The sequence below is a fragment of the Propithecus coquereli genome, unplaced genomic scaffold (genome assembly GCF_000956105.1).
Source record: "Propithecus coquereli isolate 6110/MARCELLA unplaced genomic scaffold, Pcoq_1.0 Scaffold46, whole genome shotgun sequence".
Taxonomy (NCBI): Eukaryota; Metazoa; Chordata; class Mammalia; order Primates; family Indriidae; genus Propithecus; species Propithecus coquereli.
Genome location: NW_012150396.1, coordinates 5,661,790 through 5,680,474, shown reverse-complemented (window position 1 = coordinate 5,680,474; position 18,685 = coordinate 5,661,790). Strand labels below are relative to the sequence as shown.

At 44.6% G+C, this 18,685-nt stretch overlaps 1 protein-coding gene across 1 annotated transcript in view; it reads right to left on the bottom strand.

The window, feature by feature from the left end:
- The window catches only part of PAPSS1 (3'-phosphoadenosine 5'-phosphosulfate synthase 1), an 83,090-nt gene extending 64,736 nt beyond the window's left edge, over positions 1 to 18,354 (bottom strand). The window contains exons 1-4 of the mRNA XM_012655127.1: positions 18,165 to 18,354; positions 7,932 to 8,046; positions 3,434 to 3,669; positions 986 to 1,124 (exon numbers count right to left, since the gene is read on the bottom strand). Of these exons, the coding sequence (XP_012510581.1) occupies positions 986 to 1,124; positions 3,434 to 3,669; positions 7,932 to 8,046; positions 18,165 to 18,224 (550 nt within the window). The 5' untranslated portion in view covers positions 18,225 to 18,354. The remainder of the gene's footprint in view (positions 1 to 985; positions 1,125 to 3,433; positions 3,670 to 7,931; positions 8,047 to 18,164) is intronic.
- Between the last annotated feature and the right edge of the window lie 331 nt (positions 18,355 to 18,685).

Sequence of the window (18,685 nt, the reverse complement as noted above, 5' to 3'; positions counted from 1 at the left end):
TGAAGTGTCGCAGGGTCCAAATACAGAAGAACTCAGAATAACAAGCATTTTCCTTCCCATTCAACATTTTCCTTTTCGGTTCCAGAAGCTGAATGTCAAAATCCATAATGCAGAGAGCTCCTAGGAGTCCCTGTAACAATCCCAGGCTATCACACCCACTTCTAGGAAGGCAAACAAAAGTTACCTGCATGAATCACTGATCCCTAAACAGTGCTATCTATCTTTATTTTGTAATGCCAGCATGTCCTTGGTTTCTTTTAACAATAATAGAACAGGACAAACGTCAAAGGATGTCTACAAGATAAATAATACGATCCGTATCAAAGGCCACAGCAGAGATGGTTCTACATTTCCCCTTCAATGTCTAAATGTTCATCAAAGTTGAAACTCTGGGACAGACCACAAAACCTAACAAGCAAAGTGTATAGCTGTCCCTCAGTATCCGGGGGGACTGGTTCCAGGACTCCCTGTGAATATCAAATCTGCGATGCCCAAGTCCCTTAAATAAAATGGCACAGTCTTTGCATATGACCTACACATTTCCTCCTGTGTGCTTTTAAGTCATCCCCACGTTAATTCACTCTAACGCAACGTTGTACATGGAACGAATGAGGGACCGTTCCAAGTGCTATGATATAAACAAGCACTAGACATTCTCCTTGGCATCAAGATGCTTACTTTCAGGCACATTTCCCAATAGCTGTAGGACTCACTACATTTTCAGTGGAACAAAAGGAGCAGAAGTGGCGGCAGCTGCCAGCTGATATCTGACCTAATGCTAAGCACTTAATTATATCAAATAGGTTTTCACCAACCCCCAAAGTCCAAAAGTTGGGATACACTGGTGTGATAAAACCCTCTTTCTCTTCTCAAGGCACTCCGAGTCATTTACACATTCCCAATCTCTTAGAAAAGATTATCAGTCCCAGATGTGAAACATAAAATATCTAAAGCAAAGACAAACTGGGAAGAAAATATTACTGACCTTTAATTTCTCCTGCCCGTGCTTTTTTGTAGAGTCCTTTGACATCCCTTTGTTCACAAACATGCAGAGGAGCATCAACAAATACTTCAAAAAAAGGTAAACTTGCACCCTCATGAATTTGCCGTGCATTGTTACGGTCCTTAAAAAAAAGACATGTACAGAAATAATAAAAAGTGATCACACTAATCATAAAGGTACTATATTAATATCAAGGATGAGTAAAAAGTGCTTTTCACTCAAGTTAGCAGAAAATATACTAGACAAAATTTATACTTTTAAAATATAAACTGAAAAAAATAAATCCAAGAATGTGTTAGTGTAACCCTATTCTTCATAACAATTTTAAAAGGCACACTGTTCTGCAAACCCAAGACAACTGATGCACGTAGAATCTTTCACCTGAGTTCCATGTGGAACCTGATCTAAATCCAGCTCGAAGGCAGGTGTCATAGGCCTCTAATGTCACATTCGACCCCAGCCTGGCTGGCACGAAAGCACCCGGCAAAGGAGATCCATTCAGAACGCTGAGGCTAGTTTACGCCTTTGCGGGCGCAAGCCCCCACGGCCACTTCTCTCTATCTGCACAGCTCCTGCGCTCCAACCCTCTATAGCCTTCTTCGCCTCTCAGTCTGAACTCTCTCCACGCTGTCCTGGACACCGTTTCCTTCACAAGTCAACCTCCTCTTCTTCCTGGTCTCAGCTAAAACCCGGTTCTCCCAGAGGAAGCCACTCGTCTCGTCGTTCCACGTGCAGGCGCCACGCTCGCAACCTGTTCCCAAGTGCGGTGCCGCCGTCCTAGAAGCCGGCCTATAACTTCCACCCTTCCCTTCCCACACAGCTCCTTTTAGCATTCGCCGCCTTCCTATGGCCCCTCGTTAGGGGCCATGTTAAAACCACCTCGTTAGCTTTACAACTTTAGTTTCTGGCACAGCAATTAAGCTGTGATCTTACTATTCTGACTGTCCTTTTAAATGAAGGTGTTCCCAGGTCTCCTTCTGTGGCTCTCTTCTTGTTCTATACACTCTTCTGAATATACTCAACCTCTTAGATTTCAACTAATAAAGTTAGTAACTCCCAATCCTAGATCTTAGATGTTCTGAGCCCTAGAACCAATTTTCCAATGGCCCAGTGGTCATCTCCATTTATACGCTCCACTAGCACTTCAAAGTAACACACCTAAAATGGAATACTCATCCCCTCCCTTTCCACCCTCTATTATATAACTCTGAATGCATGATTTGCTAATCCTCAGAGCGACCCTACAAAGTAGGCATTAGCTGAGCTCAGGAAGGTTCAGTGAACCAGCCACGGAGGCAATAACTGGCAGAGCTCAGGTTCTGGCCATCTGTGTTCAACTCCAAAGACCCTGCCACTACACTAACTCACCTAATCTTTGCTATCAGGGCTTCCTAAAGGGATATGCTATGGTTCAACAAACACTAAACATCTGCTATGTTCCAGGAGCTGGACTTAGTATCAAGAAACAAAGATAAATAAGAAACAATCCCAGTCCTCAAGGAGCCAGTGGGGTTGGAGGTAGCACAGCGTGGGGGACGAGAGCACAGGTGCTACAGACGGACGGGTGCCAGTCCTAGCTGTGCCAGCACAGTGTGGGACCCTGGGCAACGCACACCTGTTTCCTCACGTCTACCTTCCTCACTGGGAGATGAAGACTACATGAGTTAGTTTACATAAAAGCATTTTAGAACGGTTACCAGTACACAGTAAGTGCCCAATAAATGCCAGTCACTGTTAGCAGTATTATCACTACAGCTACTATTAGTACCATCGATCAAGGAATTGGGATTTTTTATAAAACAATGTGCTATGGTACATAAAGAAGTCACCAAAAACAGGTACCCAACAAAGCCTGAGGAAGGCAGGTACTCAGGAGGAAGAGATCCCCAACCTGGGTGTCAAAGTAGAACAGAAGTCAGCTGACACTGCAAAGGGAGGGACAGGAGGAAGAGGAAGGTACCTTCCAGGCAGGAGGGAAACAAAAATCCCAGGACGAGAAACTAACATGATTGTTTTCGAGAAACACGAAAAAGTCATTCAGTGTTGCTACAGTCTCGAAAATAAGAGGAAGACTATGATGAGAGCTTAAACCAAAGAACTGTGAGCAAAGAAGCCACGGTAGGACATACAGGAAACTCGGATTTTCCCTGGTGGCTGACACCTGTCAAGTGTTCACTGTAGGTTCACTGAATTAAAAAATCAAGCCTGAAACGATCTGGCCATTGGCACGAGTTCAACAATGTCGTACTCTGGGTTTTAATGGCAGGTTTTCTCAGTTTTGGATTTACTCAAAGCCACAGCACAATAACTGACCTATAATGTTAGGTCAATTATGTTAATTTGGATGTCAATGCTTACATTATGTGCTCTGCCTGATATCATATTCTTAATTGATATAATTAGAAAAGCAATGGCACAAAAGCCACATACCTGCGTATAAGGTGATATAAAGCTTGTAATGCACACTAAGCCAGCATCTGCAAACAGCTTGGCAACTTCCGCAATGCGTCGAACATTCTCTTCTCTGTCTTCAGGACTAAAGCCAAGATTTTTATTGAGACCTTGACGGATGTTGTCACCATCCAAAGTGTAGCACGGAATACCATGGCAAACCAAGTACTCCTCCAAAGCCATGCTCACCGTAGTCTTCCCTGCTCCAGACAAGCCTAAAATCAAACAATGCAAACACATTCCATATGCAAAGTTAGAAGGATAACTCCTTAATAATAAAAAATGTTAATTACAGGTTTAATTACATTCATTATTCACGGCAGTCTCTCAGGGACATTCTTATTCAATACTTCTTTTTAAGATCTTTAAGATTTAACCCTTACCTAGGAAAATATCTATAGTTTACACATGATAAGCATTTGCTTTTAATAACTTGTATCCATGTTATTCAAAGGTATCCTAGAAATCACCAGTAAGCTTCAAAAGGGCTTAACCAATTTAAGTATCAGACATGGATGGGTAGATATTCACTCTGTCCTCTTGTTACCACGTTTCTAAAGCGGCATACCAAATTTTAAAACAAAGTTATATGCCCACATTAGTTCGAGCAAGGGAAGAGAAAGAAAGGACAATAGTAAGAGAAATATTACAAAGTTACCTCCATATTCCAGGATCATCAGGACTCACAGACTACTGTGATCAAGGTATCCGGGTGTCTAATTTATAATATAATCAACCTTAAAAGAATATTGTCATTTCAAGCCACCTTCCTCTACTAAAGGTGTTTATCCACTAAACAAGAGGTAGAGGGAAAAAAAGCACACTAACGCACTAATGCTTGCCACCTTGGTGAGTATGTAATTGCAGAACTCATAACCGAGATAGTTACATGAAAAAAGATCTTAAAAAATTAAAATCTAATGTACCAATGCTCTTGAAAGAAGTCATGGTAATATAGAAGGCTAACTGAAAACAATGTGTAAGAGAGGATGGTATGTTGAGAGGATCAATGTAGTATCAGCTGCTTTATACATTGAAAACGTATATTAACAAGTATAGCAGACCACATTTTGCAAAGATGGCTGCAACTAAATATCTCATCCTAGGAGCTCCCTTCTAAAATGTGACACTGCTACTGTCACATCAAGAGGTACAGTCTAATGCCCTTCCCTTGAACCTGGGCTGGCCTCAGAACCCCCCTGCAGCCCAATGAATGTAGTAAAACGATGATGTGTGACTTCTAAGGCTGGGTAAGGAAACGCTCTGCAGCTTTTCTTTGGTCACTTAATCTGAGACAAGCCAGCTACTAACTACTCTGAGACCACCATGCCAGAGAGATCACAAGCAGGTGTTCCAGTTGACAGTCTCAGCCAGCTAAGCTCCCAGCTGACAAGCAGCATCAACAGAATAAGTCATCTTGGACACCCAGCCAAGTTGGGCCTTCAGATGACTGCAACCTAAACCAGCATGACAACGACCAAGCAAGACCTCAGCAAAAACTGTTCAGCTGAAGCCAGGCGCAGTGGCTTACGCCTGTAGTCCCAGCTACGTGGCAGGCTGAGGGGAGAGGGTGGCTTGAGGCCAAGAGTTCAAGGCTGCAGTGAGCTATGATCGCTCCACTGCACACCAGCCTGGGTGACAGAGTGAGATCCTGTTTCTAAAAAAAATAAAAAAATAAAAAACAGCTAGCTCTCTTCAACTCCTTACTTTTTTATCCCCCTCTTTACCCTCAAATGGTAAGCAAATTAAAATGGTTGATGGTTGCTATTTTACACTACCAGGTTTTGGGGTAATTTGTTACATGGTAACTGGAACAAAGAGATGGTGGCTGAGGAGCAGTGGGTTATTCTGTTTTTTACTGTCATTGTTTTTAACTACCAATTGATCACCAAGTATGGGGGAAATAACTGAAACTCGAAAATCTAAACTTTTTATACAACAAAAACAACTTAAATTATGATAAAATTGCCTGTTTATATATACATGTGTATTTATATATTTTTATGTATATATTTAACTTGAAACAAAGAATAGACACTGTTGAAAACTGAATTACTGACATTAACAGTATCACTGAGAAGATTACAGTGAACACAGACAAAAAGGCAAAGAAATTGAAGCAGACAATGCAGGCTGGACAATCCAGAACTAAGACAAGCATAACTGGCACACCTGAAGAAGAGAAACCGACTGCACTGAATCGAATGGTGTCCCCCAAATATTCATGTCACCTACAACCTCAGAATGTGATCTTATCTGGAAACAGAGTCTTTGTGGATGTAATCAAAGTTAAATTAAGAGGAGGTAACAGTGGGTTAGGGTGGACCCTAAATCCAGTGACTCGTGAACTTATAAGAAAGCCATGTGAAGACAAAAGCAGAGATTGAAGTAAAGTGTCTACAAACCAAGGAACACCAAGGACTGCCAGCAACACCGGGAGAAAGGAATAAAACAGATTCTCCCCAACAGCCCACTGGAAAAACCAACCTCACCAAAGAAGCAGGCACCAAAAGATCAGATAAACAGTATTTATAAGCATCATTAGCGGTGAAATAAATGGAATATACATGTTCAAGAAAAATAAATTCTTTAGGCATCCAGATGAAAAAATGAAAGCTCCTAAAAGAGAAGGAAAAAAATCTGATTAGCCCCACAATTCTTCAGAACAGTTAATGCCAGAAGACAATGGAGTACTGTTTTTAAAACTGCAAGACAAAAATATTATGAACCAAGTATACATTTTATCCAGCCAAGTTGTCATAAAAAATGGGCGCACATTCTCACACATAAAAGTCAGACAATTTAGAACCCACGGAAGGCCATCCTACAAAACTACTTAATGAAATACAGACAATTAAGGCTTGACTCAAATAAAGAGCTCATGAGTGGATAAGCCAAAGTAAAAGAACTGCTGGTGAGTTGGTGAGTACTAAACCAATGTACTCACAGAACTAAAATACAATTTAGAAATTTAAGATGTTAGAACAGAATAAATGTAAGCATTACAAACCTGGGAAATACAAAAATAACAATTTAACAACAATCCAGAATTAAGAATGAGGAGATGGGAAGAATGTGAGAGTGTTGCTTCTTTCATACAGAACCAAACAGACCTGTCTAAAATTGAAACATGTAACTTTAAAGAAACAGAAAACAGGGCAGGAGCAGTAGCTCATGACTATAATCCTAGCACTTTGGGAGGCTGAGGCAGAAGGATCACTTGAGGCCAGGAGTTCAAGACCAGCCTGGGCAACATAGCAAGACCCCATCTCTACAAAAAATTTTTAAAAACAATTTAGCCGGGTGTGGTGGTACCTGTCCATAGTTCCAGCTACCCTGAAGGGTGAGGCAAGAGGATCATCTAAGCCCAGGAATTCAAGTCTACAGTGAGATATGATCACACCACTGCTCTCCAACCTGGGCTAGAGTTAGACCCTGTCTTTTCAAAAAAAAAAAAAACACACACACACACAGAAATGTTGTTTTCTGCAAATCAGCACAAATTTTTGATGACTGGTAATATCTAGTGTTGACAAAGACACTGGGACATGGACCTTCTCCCACACTGCTGGTGGGAGAGTAAATTGGTATAAAATTTTAGTGGGCAATTTGGCAAGATGTATCAAAATCTTAAATATAATTCCTAAAAGTAAAAGGATCCATCATTTTTAACGCTACTTCCAAAATCTGGATCTAATTCACCCTCTCACCAGCCTGCTATGGCCAAGCCCTAAGAGAGACTGGGAAAACCAAGACAAAAAGTCAGAAGCCAAAGCAAAAGCTGAATGGTAGAAAATGTTTGTGTGAAAATCCCCAGCACCCATTCTTTCTCTTCCTGCAGTGCACAGTTTGAACAGTGTTGCGAGGTGGAGTCTGATAGGAGGTGTTTAGTCACGAGGGCTACACCCTCACGGATGGAAGAACTCCAGTCACGAAAAGGCTTGAAGCTGGGTTGATCTCTTGCTCTCTCTCGCCAATAGACGCCTCCCACCACGTTACAGCACAGCGAGAAGGCCCTCACCAGACGTTGGCCCCTTGATATTGTGCCTCGCCTATCGTATCTAGCCTTCAGAGCTGTGAGAAATAAATTCCTGTTCATTATAAATTACCCAGTCTTTGGTATTCTGTTACAGCAGCACAAAATGGGCAAAGACATATGGTTTACATTGTTAGATTCTTGGAGCAGAATCTAGATCTTATTTGCACTCAGAACTTTACATAATGTAATGTAGTATCTACTAGAAGGTAGTTTTAAGATGCATTCTGGTTATTCCCCTTTATTTAACATCAATCCCGCAGAAGAACGAAAGGAATTACCAAAAGGAAGTATGTTGTTATTAAGCAACTATGTCAGTTACGTGTTGTAACGCTCCAAATACAGAACACGGCTCAAAATTCAAATATGCTCACTCCTAAATCCAAGTGTGTCTGTAAGCACTGCTGTTAAAATAAACTAGTTTATCTCACTTGACCGTACCTGTTAGCCAAACTGTGCAGCCACGAAAGCCACCTCTGGTCCCCACCACCTGACCTCTCTTGTTCCGGCTGACGTGGTGGGCTTGGTAGGTAACATTAGTTGCTCTCTGCATTCCCTGGAAAAAAGAAAAAAAAAGAATTCTGGTTCACTTGAGTCCTTTAAAAGGTAAATACAGATTCCTTACAAACATAGTCAGTACCCTATGCCAAAAGGAAGAAAAAGGATAAAACTAACATCTAGTCTTTTTTTTTCTTTAGCATACTAGAATGGTGTTTACTGCTTTACATAAGCCAATTAATTTCATTCTCACAGCAACCTAATGACGTAGGTACTCTTACTATGGAGGTTTTACAGATGACGGTATTAAACCTGAGAAAAGTTAAATAACTTGCCCAAGATAGTAAGTGGTAGACCAGAGCCTATTTTCACATGTTCATTTATTCATTCATTCATTCCACCAGCATTTACTGAGGCCCTCCTACTATGCCAAGTGAACAAAACAGGGTTTCAATGCCCTTGATTTTGCCCAACTATAGGCTAATGGAAGTGTTCTGAGCACGTTTATGTTCAGTAGGTAGGTGTATAAATGCATTTTCAACTTACGGTATTTTCAACTTATGATGGGTCTATCAGGACATAACTTCACCATTAAATCAAGGAGCCTTTATACTAAAAATCATTGAATTGTATACTTTTTAGATGGGTCAGTGGATTGATATGCAAATTATATCTCAATAAAGCTGTTTTCTAAAAAAAAAAAAAAAAATTACTTAGCCTTTATTTCCTCTTCCTAGGAAGAAAAAACATAATTTAGGTTTTTTTTTAATAAGCTATATTGTTATAAAATAGAGGTCGCCATTCTTTTATCTTTCAAAACAGATTTATTCATCATTCATTTATGCGAACTATTTACAGAACGCATACTACATTCTTGACATTCTTCTTGGTCCTGACGGAACAAGTGAACGAACTGTACAAATCGCTGTCCTCATGGAGCTCGTCTGCTAGTGCGGCGGTTCCCAGAGTGTGCTGACCAGCAGCTTCAGCGTCTCCTGGGAATGTGCCAGAAATGAAATTCTCAGATCCTGACCCAGGTCGACAAAGTCAGAAACTCAGGTCTGTGGGGTCCGGCCTAGAGCCTGGGTCCAGTGCTATGATCTACTGGGACAGACCTGAACCCCGGCTCTGCTGGAGTATGGGGTTGCAAGCGCCCGCCTGGAAGCTGAGGCCATCAGGGACTGGCCTAACACCGGGACAGGCCTGAAGCCTAGGCTTGCGTGGGATGACCTGGCTCCGAGCTGGTCTGAAACCCAGGGAGAGCCCAGAGCTGGGTGGACTTGGAGCCTGTATCTGCGGGGACCAGCCTGATGACTCTGGCTGTTGGAGTCGTCCTGGTACTGAAGGTGATCCAGAGAATCGGGCCACTGGGGCCAGCCTGACCCTGGGGCCAGCCTAAAACCTGAGTCATTGGGGACTGGCCTGGCAGCTGGAGGGCAGGTGGGTCCTGCCTGGGGCTGCAGGATCCTGCTTGGTGCCAGAGCAGGCTTGGAGGCTCAGTCCATGGGTGCCAGCCTCGAGTCTTGGGCTGTGGGGTCTGCCCAGCGCTGGGTTTCACCAGGATGGGCCCAGTGTTGAGTTCCGCGGCAAGTCTGCTCAATGCCCTCTCCTTCCTCACGCAGAGGGTATCTTTCTCAATGCTGTGCTGCCTGGGGCTGGGGGAGGAGTGACGTGTGTAAAACCGTCCTTCCTGCCCTCGACAACGCCTCTTTTCTTATTTCTGCGCTACACCCAGGTGCTGTAATCTCCTGAACTCCTGACCTGGAGCGAACCTCCCGCCTCGGCCTCCCAGAGTGCTGGGATTACAGGCGTGAGCCACCGCGCCCGCCATGGGTGCTGTAGTCTCTCACCTGGCTTCCTTAGCTCTCGCTGAAGTATTTTTTGTGCAAGGATAGTTGTTCAATCAATGTTTCTGTGGGGAGACGAGCACTGGAAAGTCTTATTCCTCCATCCCACTGACATCTGCCAAGACCCAGATTTTTTTTTAAGGACTTAATTTCGATCCAGACCTTCCACTTCCATATGTACTCCTTCCCAAAACTGGACTGCCCGAGAAGGTGCCTGAGGTTAAGGATCCCTTTTCCCACCTTTCCCTTCACAATTCTGTGTAAAAGAAAGGCACCTCCCGCTCATCTGAACCTTACTATGGCTCATTGCCCTGGGAGCGAGAGTCTTCTGGGGTCAAGGGGACAAGGTGACAATTCTTTTAATAGCCACACCACAAAAGTCATACCTCTCCTCCACTAATCACCTCACTAACAGACGTATTTCCAATAAAATTATACTTTAGATGCTCCATCATCACTTTCTAAGATTGTAACACAGGTCTCTCGACCCATTTCTTTTCAATAAACTGATGAAGCGAACATAACTCGCCAGTCCTGTGTTTCCAATAACCTAAACACAGACGTTGCACCCTCGGGAAGGACCAGAGCTGCTTCAGCTGCAGCTCCCAGCGCTGCTGGCTAACGAGGGGCAGAGCGAGGTCTCCGCGGAAGGGCAGGGAGGAGCGTGCCACACGCTACGCTGCCTACACTCACAGATCCTGTCTGACGTGGCCATTCTGCTTTGGGATTTTTCCAAGTTACCTTGCTCTTGGGCAAGAAGAAACATAACTAATGAATGTTGATTCATTTTGGCCCTGTAAAATATCTTTTGCTTTTCTTATTAAATTGAGACAGAATGTGTAAACATTACTATCTGACAAACTATAAATTGCTGAGGATATGGTTGAGAGAAAAATACAAGGTAAGTAGAAACTATCTGTTTGAATCACTAAAAAGAACGCTCCCCCGGAGTTTCTTGTCTCCTACGTTGAAAAAGATTCTGGCAACAAACATGGTAGTATGGACAGGAGGAGGTTTTTTGTGTATGTATTGATATTTTTCATATTAAAAAATAAACCTTAAAAAGAGATGTGCCAAATTCCCCCACGTCCCAGTTTTTCAGAGTAAGTCAAACAATACTTTTTAAAACCACTGGAAACTGGTGGGCTTATGCCTGAATTTTGAGACTCTCAAGGCCACTTACACATGCAATCTTCTTCTAGTCCCCCCTTCTTTCTCTTCTGCCCCCACTCCAGCCCAATCCTCTCTATAATTCTGGTGAAGAAACACAACATCAGTGACTCATTCAGGTCAAGAGTGAGTTACTTCCTTCCACCTCTAAATTTCTGTTCTCAATGTCCGATGGGCTAGTTGCTATCCTCAGGATAGAGAAACCAGGCTTATTCTTGCAACCCAGGTCCCGTTTTGTAGAAATATGTATCTGGCTTGGTGTATGTATACCCAGGCAGGCCCTATAACATTTACTGATCATATCATTCATTTTTTATGAACCATTTAATACTTTTACATGTCTTTTTGTACATATGTATTTTACTTCCTTAGGAAAGTAGGTTAAAGGACTATGAGTTACAATTATTTGTATCTTCCACAATGTCCAACCTCCTTTCTTCTTCCTAGTCAGTGCTCATAAAAGTTATTAATAGCTGCAAGACATTTATTTTAAAGTATAATTTGTTTTCTCCGTGTAACTTGCAAATGAAATGACTGACGTCAGAAAATGTTTAGCAGAACTGCAACAATTCATTTAATACTTTCTACATTTAGAGCTAACTGACTGTCAAACCTGTCACAAGGCTAACATTACATGGCCTCCGATATTTGTGGTACGCATTTTCTACACATACTGCAAACTTCCGTCGTCATCACCCACATAAATGGCCCTTTTTGACCCACCCTCATTTCCACATGGCCATTTTGTTGTTTTTATCTACTTCCCTATGGGGAAAATTAACTTCTTTATGATGCCGTTCAGAGAATTTCAGGGTTTTTGAACTTATTATTTTTTTATAAAGGACTCTGCATTTTAAGCGAAATTTATAAAGACACAAAGCACATACCAAATATCAAGCATAATTCTGGACTTCGACATCCTTCACGCATCCTACCACCCACCTTAAACTGTTCAACAGTGTACTCCTCCAAAGAGAAATCCCTAAAATGGTAACAGGCACATTTAAGTCCCAAGACATAATGTGGATAAAACTAAGGAGATGGCATCATACAATGTGAATAAACTGCAAAGACTGTAGAACACGATGAGAAGAAACCTTTAGCTCACAGAGTTCCCGATCACTGAATTCTTTATTTCGTAGTTAACTTAGAACTTAAATGAATATATTGAATATTAACAAGTCAAACATAAATAGCAAAAGTGAAGATCACACATCCCTGGAAGTTGAGAAAACCACTGGAATAGAGCACTACCCTCAAACTTCAGTGGAACACAGCCGGGCTAGGAAGCTTATCGATACTTCAGATTTAAGGAAACCACCATACCATGCTACAGGGAAGCTAATACTGCCGGGCACCCTACCAGAAGCCAGGGGAATCAAATTGGCAAAAACCAAGATTCCAAAGTAGCCACTATCTCTGGAAATTTCCTTGCCCTGTGAAGAAAGTAAAAATACCTGAACACATAAATACATAGTAAGTAGGAAAAAATGTTGGCAGCTGCATCTAGACCTGCACTGTCCAACAGAGCTTTCAGAGATGATGAAAATGGTCTGTACTGCACTGTCCAATTCCTGTAGCCACTAAACACATATGTAGTGTTTGAAACATGGTTAGTGCAACTAAGAAACTGAATTTTTTATTTTATTTACTTTTAATTAAATTTAAATTGTCACATGTGGCTAGTAGCTACTGGACGACACAACACAGATCTAGACCATGCTATCATCATTCTTCCTGTTGTTGCTATCAGTTAACAACAAAAGGACATTCTTGGCAGAAGTTCAGGTTTTCCTTTTCTTCAGGCAATTTTTTTATTACCATCTTCCTGGCTCCAGGGTAGGACCCCGCCAGGCCAACGCTCTGAAGAATGGATACACTGGCCTCCTGCCTGGCCTTTGCTCTGCTGTGTTTTCCACGTCTGCATTCTTATTTCATTTTTGTACCACCTCAGTCTTTCCCAAAGTCTAGAATGGGCTGCCGCCATTCTAGTAATGAAAAGCATCTAACAGTCTATAAAGGAACAAATTGTTTGGGAAAGATAGAATTAGTAAAAGGGAGAATTATCTCATTTGTTTGTTTTTTAATTAACTCTCCTGGGGGAAGAACGTAACATCCATGAGAGCAGGACCCTTTTCTATCTTTTGAGCACTGCACCCCAGCACCTAGAACAAAGGCACGTACAAAGCAGGTATTAAATATTTGATGAACTAATAAATAACAAGGAGAATAATGCTCATGTGCCATTAACCACAGTGCTTTAAATAAATTAACTTATTTAAACCTCATTATAACCTACGAAGTATGCACAGCTAGCCCCACTATGAGGTGTGTTTTATTATCCCATTATTACGGATGAGGATATTGAACCACAGAGGGGTTAAATAACATGCCCAAGATCACCCAGATGGTGACAAAACTGTAATCTGAATCCTACCACGTATGGAGTTTATTCCCTTACTTAAGCTGTGCTAAAATATTAATAAGTTATCTAAGGATTTTTTTTTTTTTTTTTTTTTGAGACAGAGTCTCACTCTGTTGCCCTGGCTAGAGTGAGTGCCGTGGCGTCAGCGTAGCTCATAGCAACCTCAAACTCCTGGGCTCAAGTGATCCTACTGCCCCAGCCTCCCAAGTAGCTGGGACTACAGGCATGCGCCACCATGCCCGGCTAATTTTTTCTATATATTTTTTAGTTGGCCGATTAATTTCTTTCTATTTTTGGTAGAGACAGGGTCTCGCTCTTGCTCAGGCTGGTCTCGAACTCCTGAGCTCAAACAATCCGCCCGCCTCGGCCTCCCAGAGAGCTAGGATACAGGCGTGAGCCACCCTGCCCGGCCTATCTAAGGATTTTTAATATCAGAAGCACGCACGCTACTCTGCACCTTGCCTCTTATCCTCATGTTGTTATATCAGAAACGCAGCATATATAGAAAACATCTGTAATGAATTACGATTCTATGACACATGACAGTAGCAGAGAGAGTGCAACATAACAGAGGTGCACGAGCAATTCAGTCCACATGCAACTGAATATATGTGCACATGAGGGCTACACATTCTGATAGCTAAGCTAAAATAACACAAGGCTCTAAAGATTTCACCCCCTGATAAAAATTAACAGACACCCCAGGCGGAAGGAAGGCTTGTGTAAAACCGTGAGGGTGTGAGGCATAGAAGGCAAGTTGGGCTGAGCTTTGGAAATTTGGGGAGCGATGGGGGAGGGGAATGTCAAAGCAAACCCGAGTGAGACCGTCTATGCTTCTGAATGTGAGCTAGGTATCACACTCTGCCTCGGGCAGCAGAACCCAACTCCACTGTAAGGCAGGGCCCAGCAAGGGATTCAGCCCAAAACGACTCCAGGAAATGGGTGAACGGCAGCTGGGTCTGAACTGAGTGCCCAGATTTCCCTCAGCCCAACCAGCACATCCCAAGCGCGGATGAACGCTGGTCCCACCGGACAAAGACTCAATCAGATAGAGAACGATAGTCCTCACGTGGGATGCTCTGTCAGACGGAGGGACGACGAAGCTCCAAGGGCAAGCAGATTCTTGATTTTTCTTTTACTATTCTGGTAGATGCCTACAGAAACCTTCCTGCAACCCTAAACGTTTCCCAGAGCCGGAACACTACAGCTCCCTATCTCTTTGCCTACTGTCTCCATGAATCCACTTCCTTTACCTGATCCTTAGCAGGAAATATGACCCAAAGCTTAGTATTTGGTCTCACATTTACTCTATATTCTCAAATGCAAACGTAGCCACCAAATCTTTACTTCCAACCTCATCCTAACTCAATCTCTGTAACTGTGTTATCCACATGTTCCTACTGAGTATTTGAAATGTGGCTAGTCTGAATTGAAATGTGTGTTAAGCGTAAAAACAAAAAATACTCCAGATTTGAAAAGAGTACAGAAAAAAGGTAAAATATCTTATTAATAATTTTATACTATGACATTATTAAACTTATATTGAAATGATAGTATTTTGGATATGTTAGTTTAATAAAACATGTTACTGAAATTTATTCACCTGTTTCTTTTTACTTTTTCAATGTGTCCTCTAGAAAATTTTGAATTACGTAAGTGTCTCATATTTCTGTTTCTATAGACTATCTCCACTAAGTCAGTCCCTCAAATGCAGCATGCTTAAAACGGGGTCTGCCACTAACAAGCTCTATGACATCTCTGTGCCTCAGTTTCTTCATCTATAAACTGCAGATACTAATCGTGATAAAGACGATGACAACAGTAAGAGTTAACTTCTTTTAAGCTCTATAATATCCCTGTGAGGCTACCATTCCTGTTTCACAAATGAGCAGAGAGAGGCATAGAGAAATTAAGTGACCAGCCAAAGGTTACATGTTCAATAAATGGTGGAGCCCAGACTCGAGCTCAGGTAGTCGGCTCCAGGGTCCTTACTTTTTTTTTTTTTTTTTTTTTTTTTAGAGAGTCTCGCTTTTTTTGCCCGGGCTAGAGTCAGTGCCGTGGCATCAGCCTAGCTCACAGCAACCTCAAACTCCTGGGCTCAAGCGATCCTCCTGCCTCAGCCTCCTGAGTAGCTTGGGACTACAGGCACGCGCCACCATGCCCGGCTAATTTTTTCTATATATTTTTAGTTGTCTGATTAATTTCTTTCTATTTATAATAGAGACGGGGTCACGCTCTTGCTCAGGCTGGTCTCGAACTCCTGAGCTCAAACAATCCGCCCGCCTCGGCCTCCCAGAGTGCTAGGATGACAGGCGTGAGCCACCGCGCCCGGCCCAGGGTCCTCACTTTTAACCACTGTCTCCCATGGTATCTACCTTAGAACTGTTGCAAAAATTCAATGAGTCAATTTAGGTAAAACATTTCCAACTGTACCTGGCGCACACAGTAAACTCTCCTTCAGTGTTTATTATCTCCTTTATCCCTGCCCCTGACCGACTTCCCAATTTCCCTGCAGGTAATAACCTTCCTCCCCACTTCCAAGAATCAAAACTTCAAGATCATCTTTTAACACTTCTCCCTTTCTCATCGCCTAAATCTAGTCAGGCCCTCCACGCTTTTCCTTAAATGTTTTAGTGTAGCCACTCTTGTATTCCCACTGCCACCCAGCCAGCCCTTCACCCCTCACAGTGGATGAGTGATAACAACAAGAGTATAAATAGTGCTCATGTGCCAGGCAGGCACATCTATTAATTCATTTAAACCTCACTATAGCCCTGTCTGGCCTCCATCTGGGCTCTAACAGCGCCTACATTTCTTCAGCAGATGGGTCTTCTTGGATCACCAATCCTATCCCATGATGAGAACTTTAAAGGAGTGTGGGTTCTTCACACCTGCATCCCTATCAGTTGATTTAAGTATATGAGAAGAAGAGGCGGCAGGTGTTCTACAGAGAAGAGAAAAGGCTTGTAAGGCTCAGAAAATTAAAAATTCTAGCCCCATCAAACATGTCCCACAAAATCACGTCTTAATTCTACTGCCAAACATTGGCAACAGCATAACCCAGCCCCACCTTACCCCTTCAATCTTATCTCCGCTCCCCAACAAGGACTCCCCAGAGTAGTCAAACAAGTTTCTTCATTGTTCCTGGAGTGCAAAATAATAATTCTTATTCTCAGCACTTATTCACACAGTTCCTGTCTGCCTCAGAAATCTGAGCTCCTCCATTAAACCTCCCCAGACACCCACACCAAACTAACGTCTCCTCTAAATTACAACGAAACTCCTATCATCACTCACTGCGGTCCCCAAAGACATATATTCATCACCTGGCAAAAGCCACCTACAAGCCCAGCACAGACCGTGAACAACCGGAAGGCAAGCTCTAAGTTCCATATTTTTCGTCTCCACGTCTAGCACAGGTTTCTGCATAGAATACGCACTCATTTGGCAAACAGAGTAAATAAACGGTCGGTGCAACTGAAATTATCTGTAATCACCTGAATCAGCCGATCATAGTCACCTAACCATGAAATACCTTAAGGTAACAGAAGCAACACAGTCTCAGTTGCAAGGCAGTGGTTCACCGCACTTCCAGGTCACCTTCTTTTCTCACCAAAACAACCCTGTGAAATACACCCTATGACACCCTCACGTCAGCTGCCGTTCCAATAAGTCACAAGATCACACGGCTGGTAAATAAACGGCAACGCTGAGAGTGGAGACCAGGCAGCAGCCCAGCGCTCTTCCCACTGCTCGAACCCACCTTTTGTCCCCTTTCCGTCCTCACCTTCTCTGCAGGAGGCAAACAGCTAAAACGAGAGAGGAATCGCAGGACGCTCCTTGATGATAACAGACACAGTAAATTAATGATTTCTAAAGAGCATCTGCCCGAAATAGCTTCTTTTTTTTTTTTTCCCTGTGACTCATCAAGGGCAAGTAAATGATTTGGAAAGAAAGCATTTAAACCTCATGATGCTATTGGGCTGTGAAATAAAAATTTCCGTCTAAACCCAAGCCCGGGGCCTTTCCAGACTCCAGCGCTGGACCCCGCTCCCCACTTCCAGTCCGGGAACCAGGCCGTTTCGCGTCTCAGGATAATGAAGGAAGGAAGCAGCCTCCTGAGGACACAGCCCTTGACAACGTCAACTGGCAGTCGTTGCCAAACGTTCTGCACCATTAGTCTTCCCACCTCCCTGTCACCAGGCACGGAGTCCTCAGCGCCCCGTTCGCTGCGACGTTCCAATTTCGCACCGAGACACAAAGACCCTCAGTCCAGGCAGCCCCCGCTCCTGAATGGCCGCATTGTTGGGCGCTCCCTGCAACTGGGGCTCAGACGCGGGAAGACGCGGGGATGGAAGCAAACCCGGGCCGGCGCCGGCACCGCCGAGGAAAACCTGGACGCGTCGAAGGCGCCCGCCTGCGCCTCCCCCGACGCCCGGGCCGCTCCGGGGATGCCGGCAGCTCCCGCGCCCGGACGCCGGCCTGCAGCCGCCACCTCACGGGTGAGGATTCTCCCCCGGTCCGAGCGGGGCCGCGGCGCCGGGGCGGGGGCGCTCTTCCCGCGGACCGAGGGTCGGGCCGCACCCCGCGCCGCCCACCGCCCCGGAACCCACCCCCGCGCCGCGGGAGGATGCAGAGGAGCCAGGACGGAGGCAGCGGCTCCGCAACGAGCTGCGGCCGGACGCTCCGACACCCGCCGCGGCGCCTCGCCCCCTCGCCCTCCGCCCCGCTCACCCAGCTCTGCGCGTTGTTGCTCAGCTTGACTTTCTTGCACAGGCTCCCGGGCATCTCCATGGCCGCGGAGCGCGCGGGCGCCGGCAGGGTAGCGAGAGCAGGGCGGGCCGCCGGGGCGGGGCGGGGGGCGGGACCCCCTCGCGGCCGGGCGGGCGCGCGCGGACGTGCGCACGCGCTCGTGCTCGTGGCCCCGGAACGAGTCCCGGGCAGAGTACGCAGGGAAGGGCGAAGCGGCGCGAGAGAACCGGAGGCAGAAGCTGGGGGCGGGGCTTCAGCGCTCGGCCCGACGCGAGCGCGCCCGACGCTCCGCCCCGATCCTGAGGAAGGGGCGCGGCCCGGGAAGCGGGCGCGGAGTCTCCCTGCGTGAGCCGGAAGCGAGCACGCGCAGAGCGAGGGGGCTGCGTCGGGGGGACGCTGACGTGGGCTCCGGCCCCTCAGTTCCTCCGCAGGGCTGGCCGCTTCCTGTCCGCCGCGCCTGTGCCCCCGTCAGCCTGGCCACGTCTTCACAAGGTTCTCCAGCC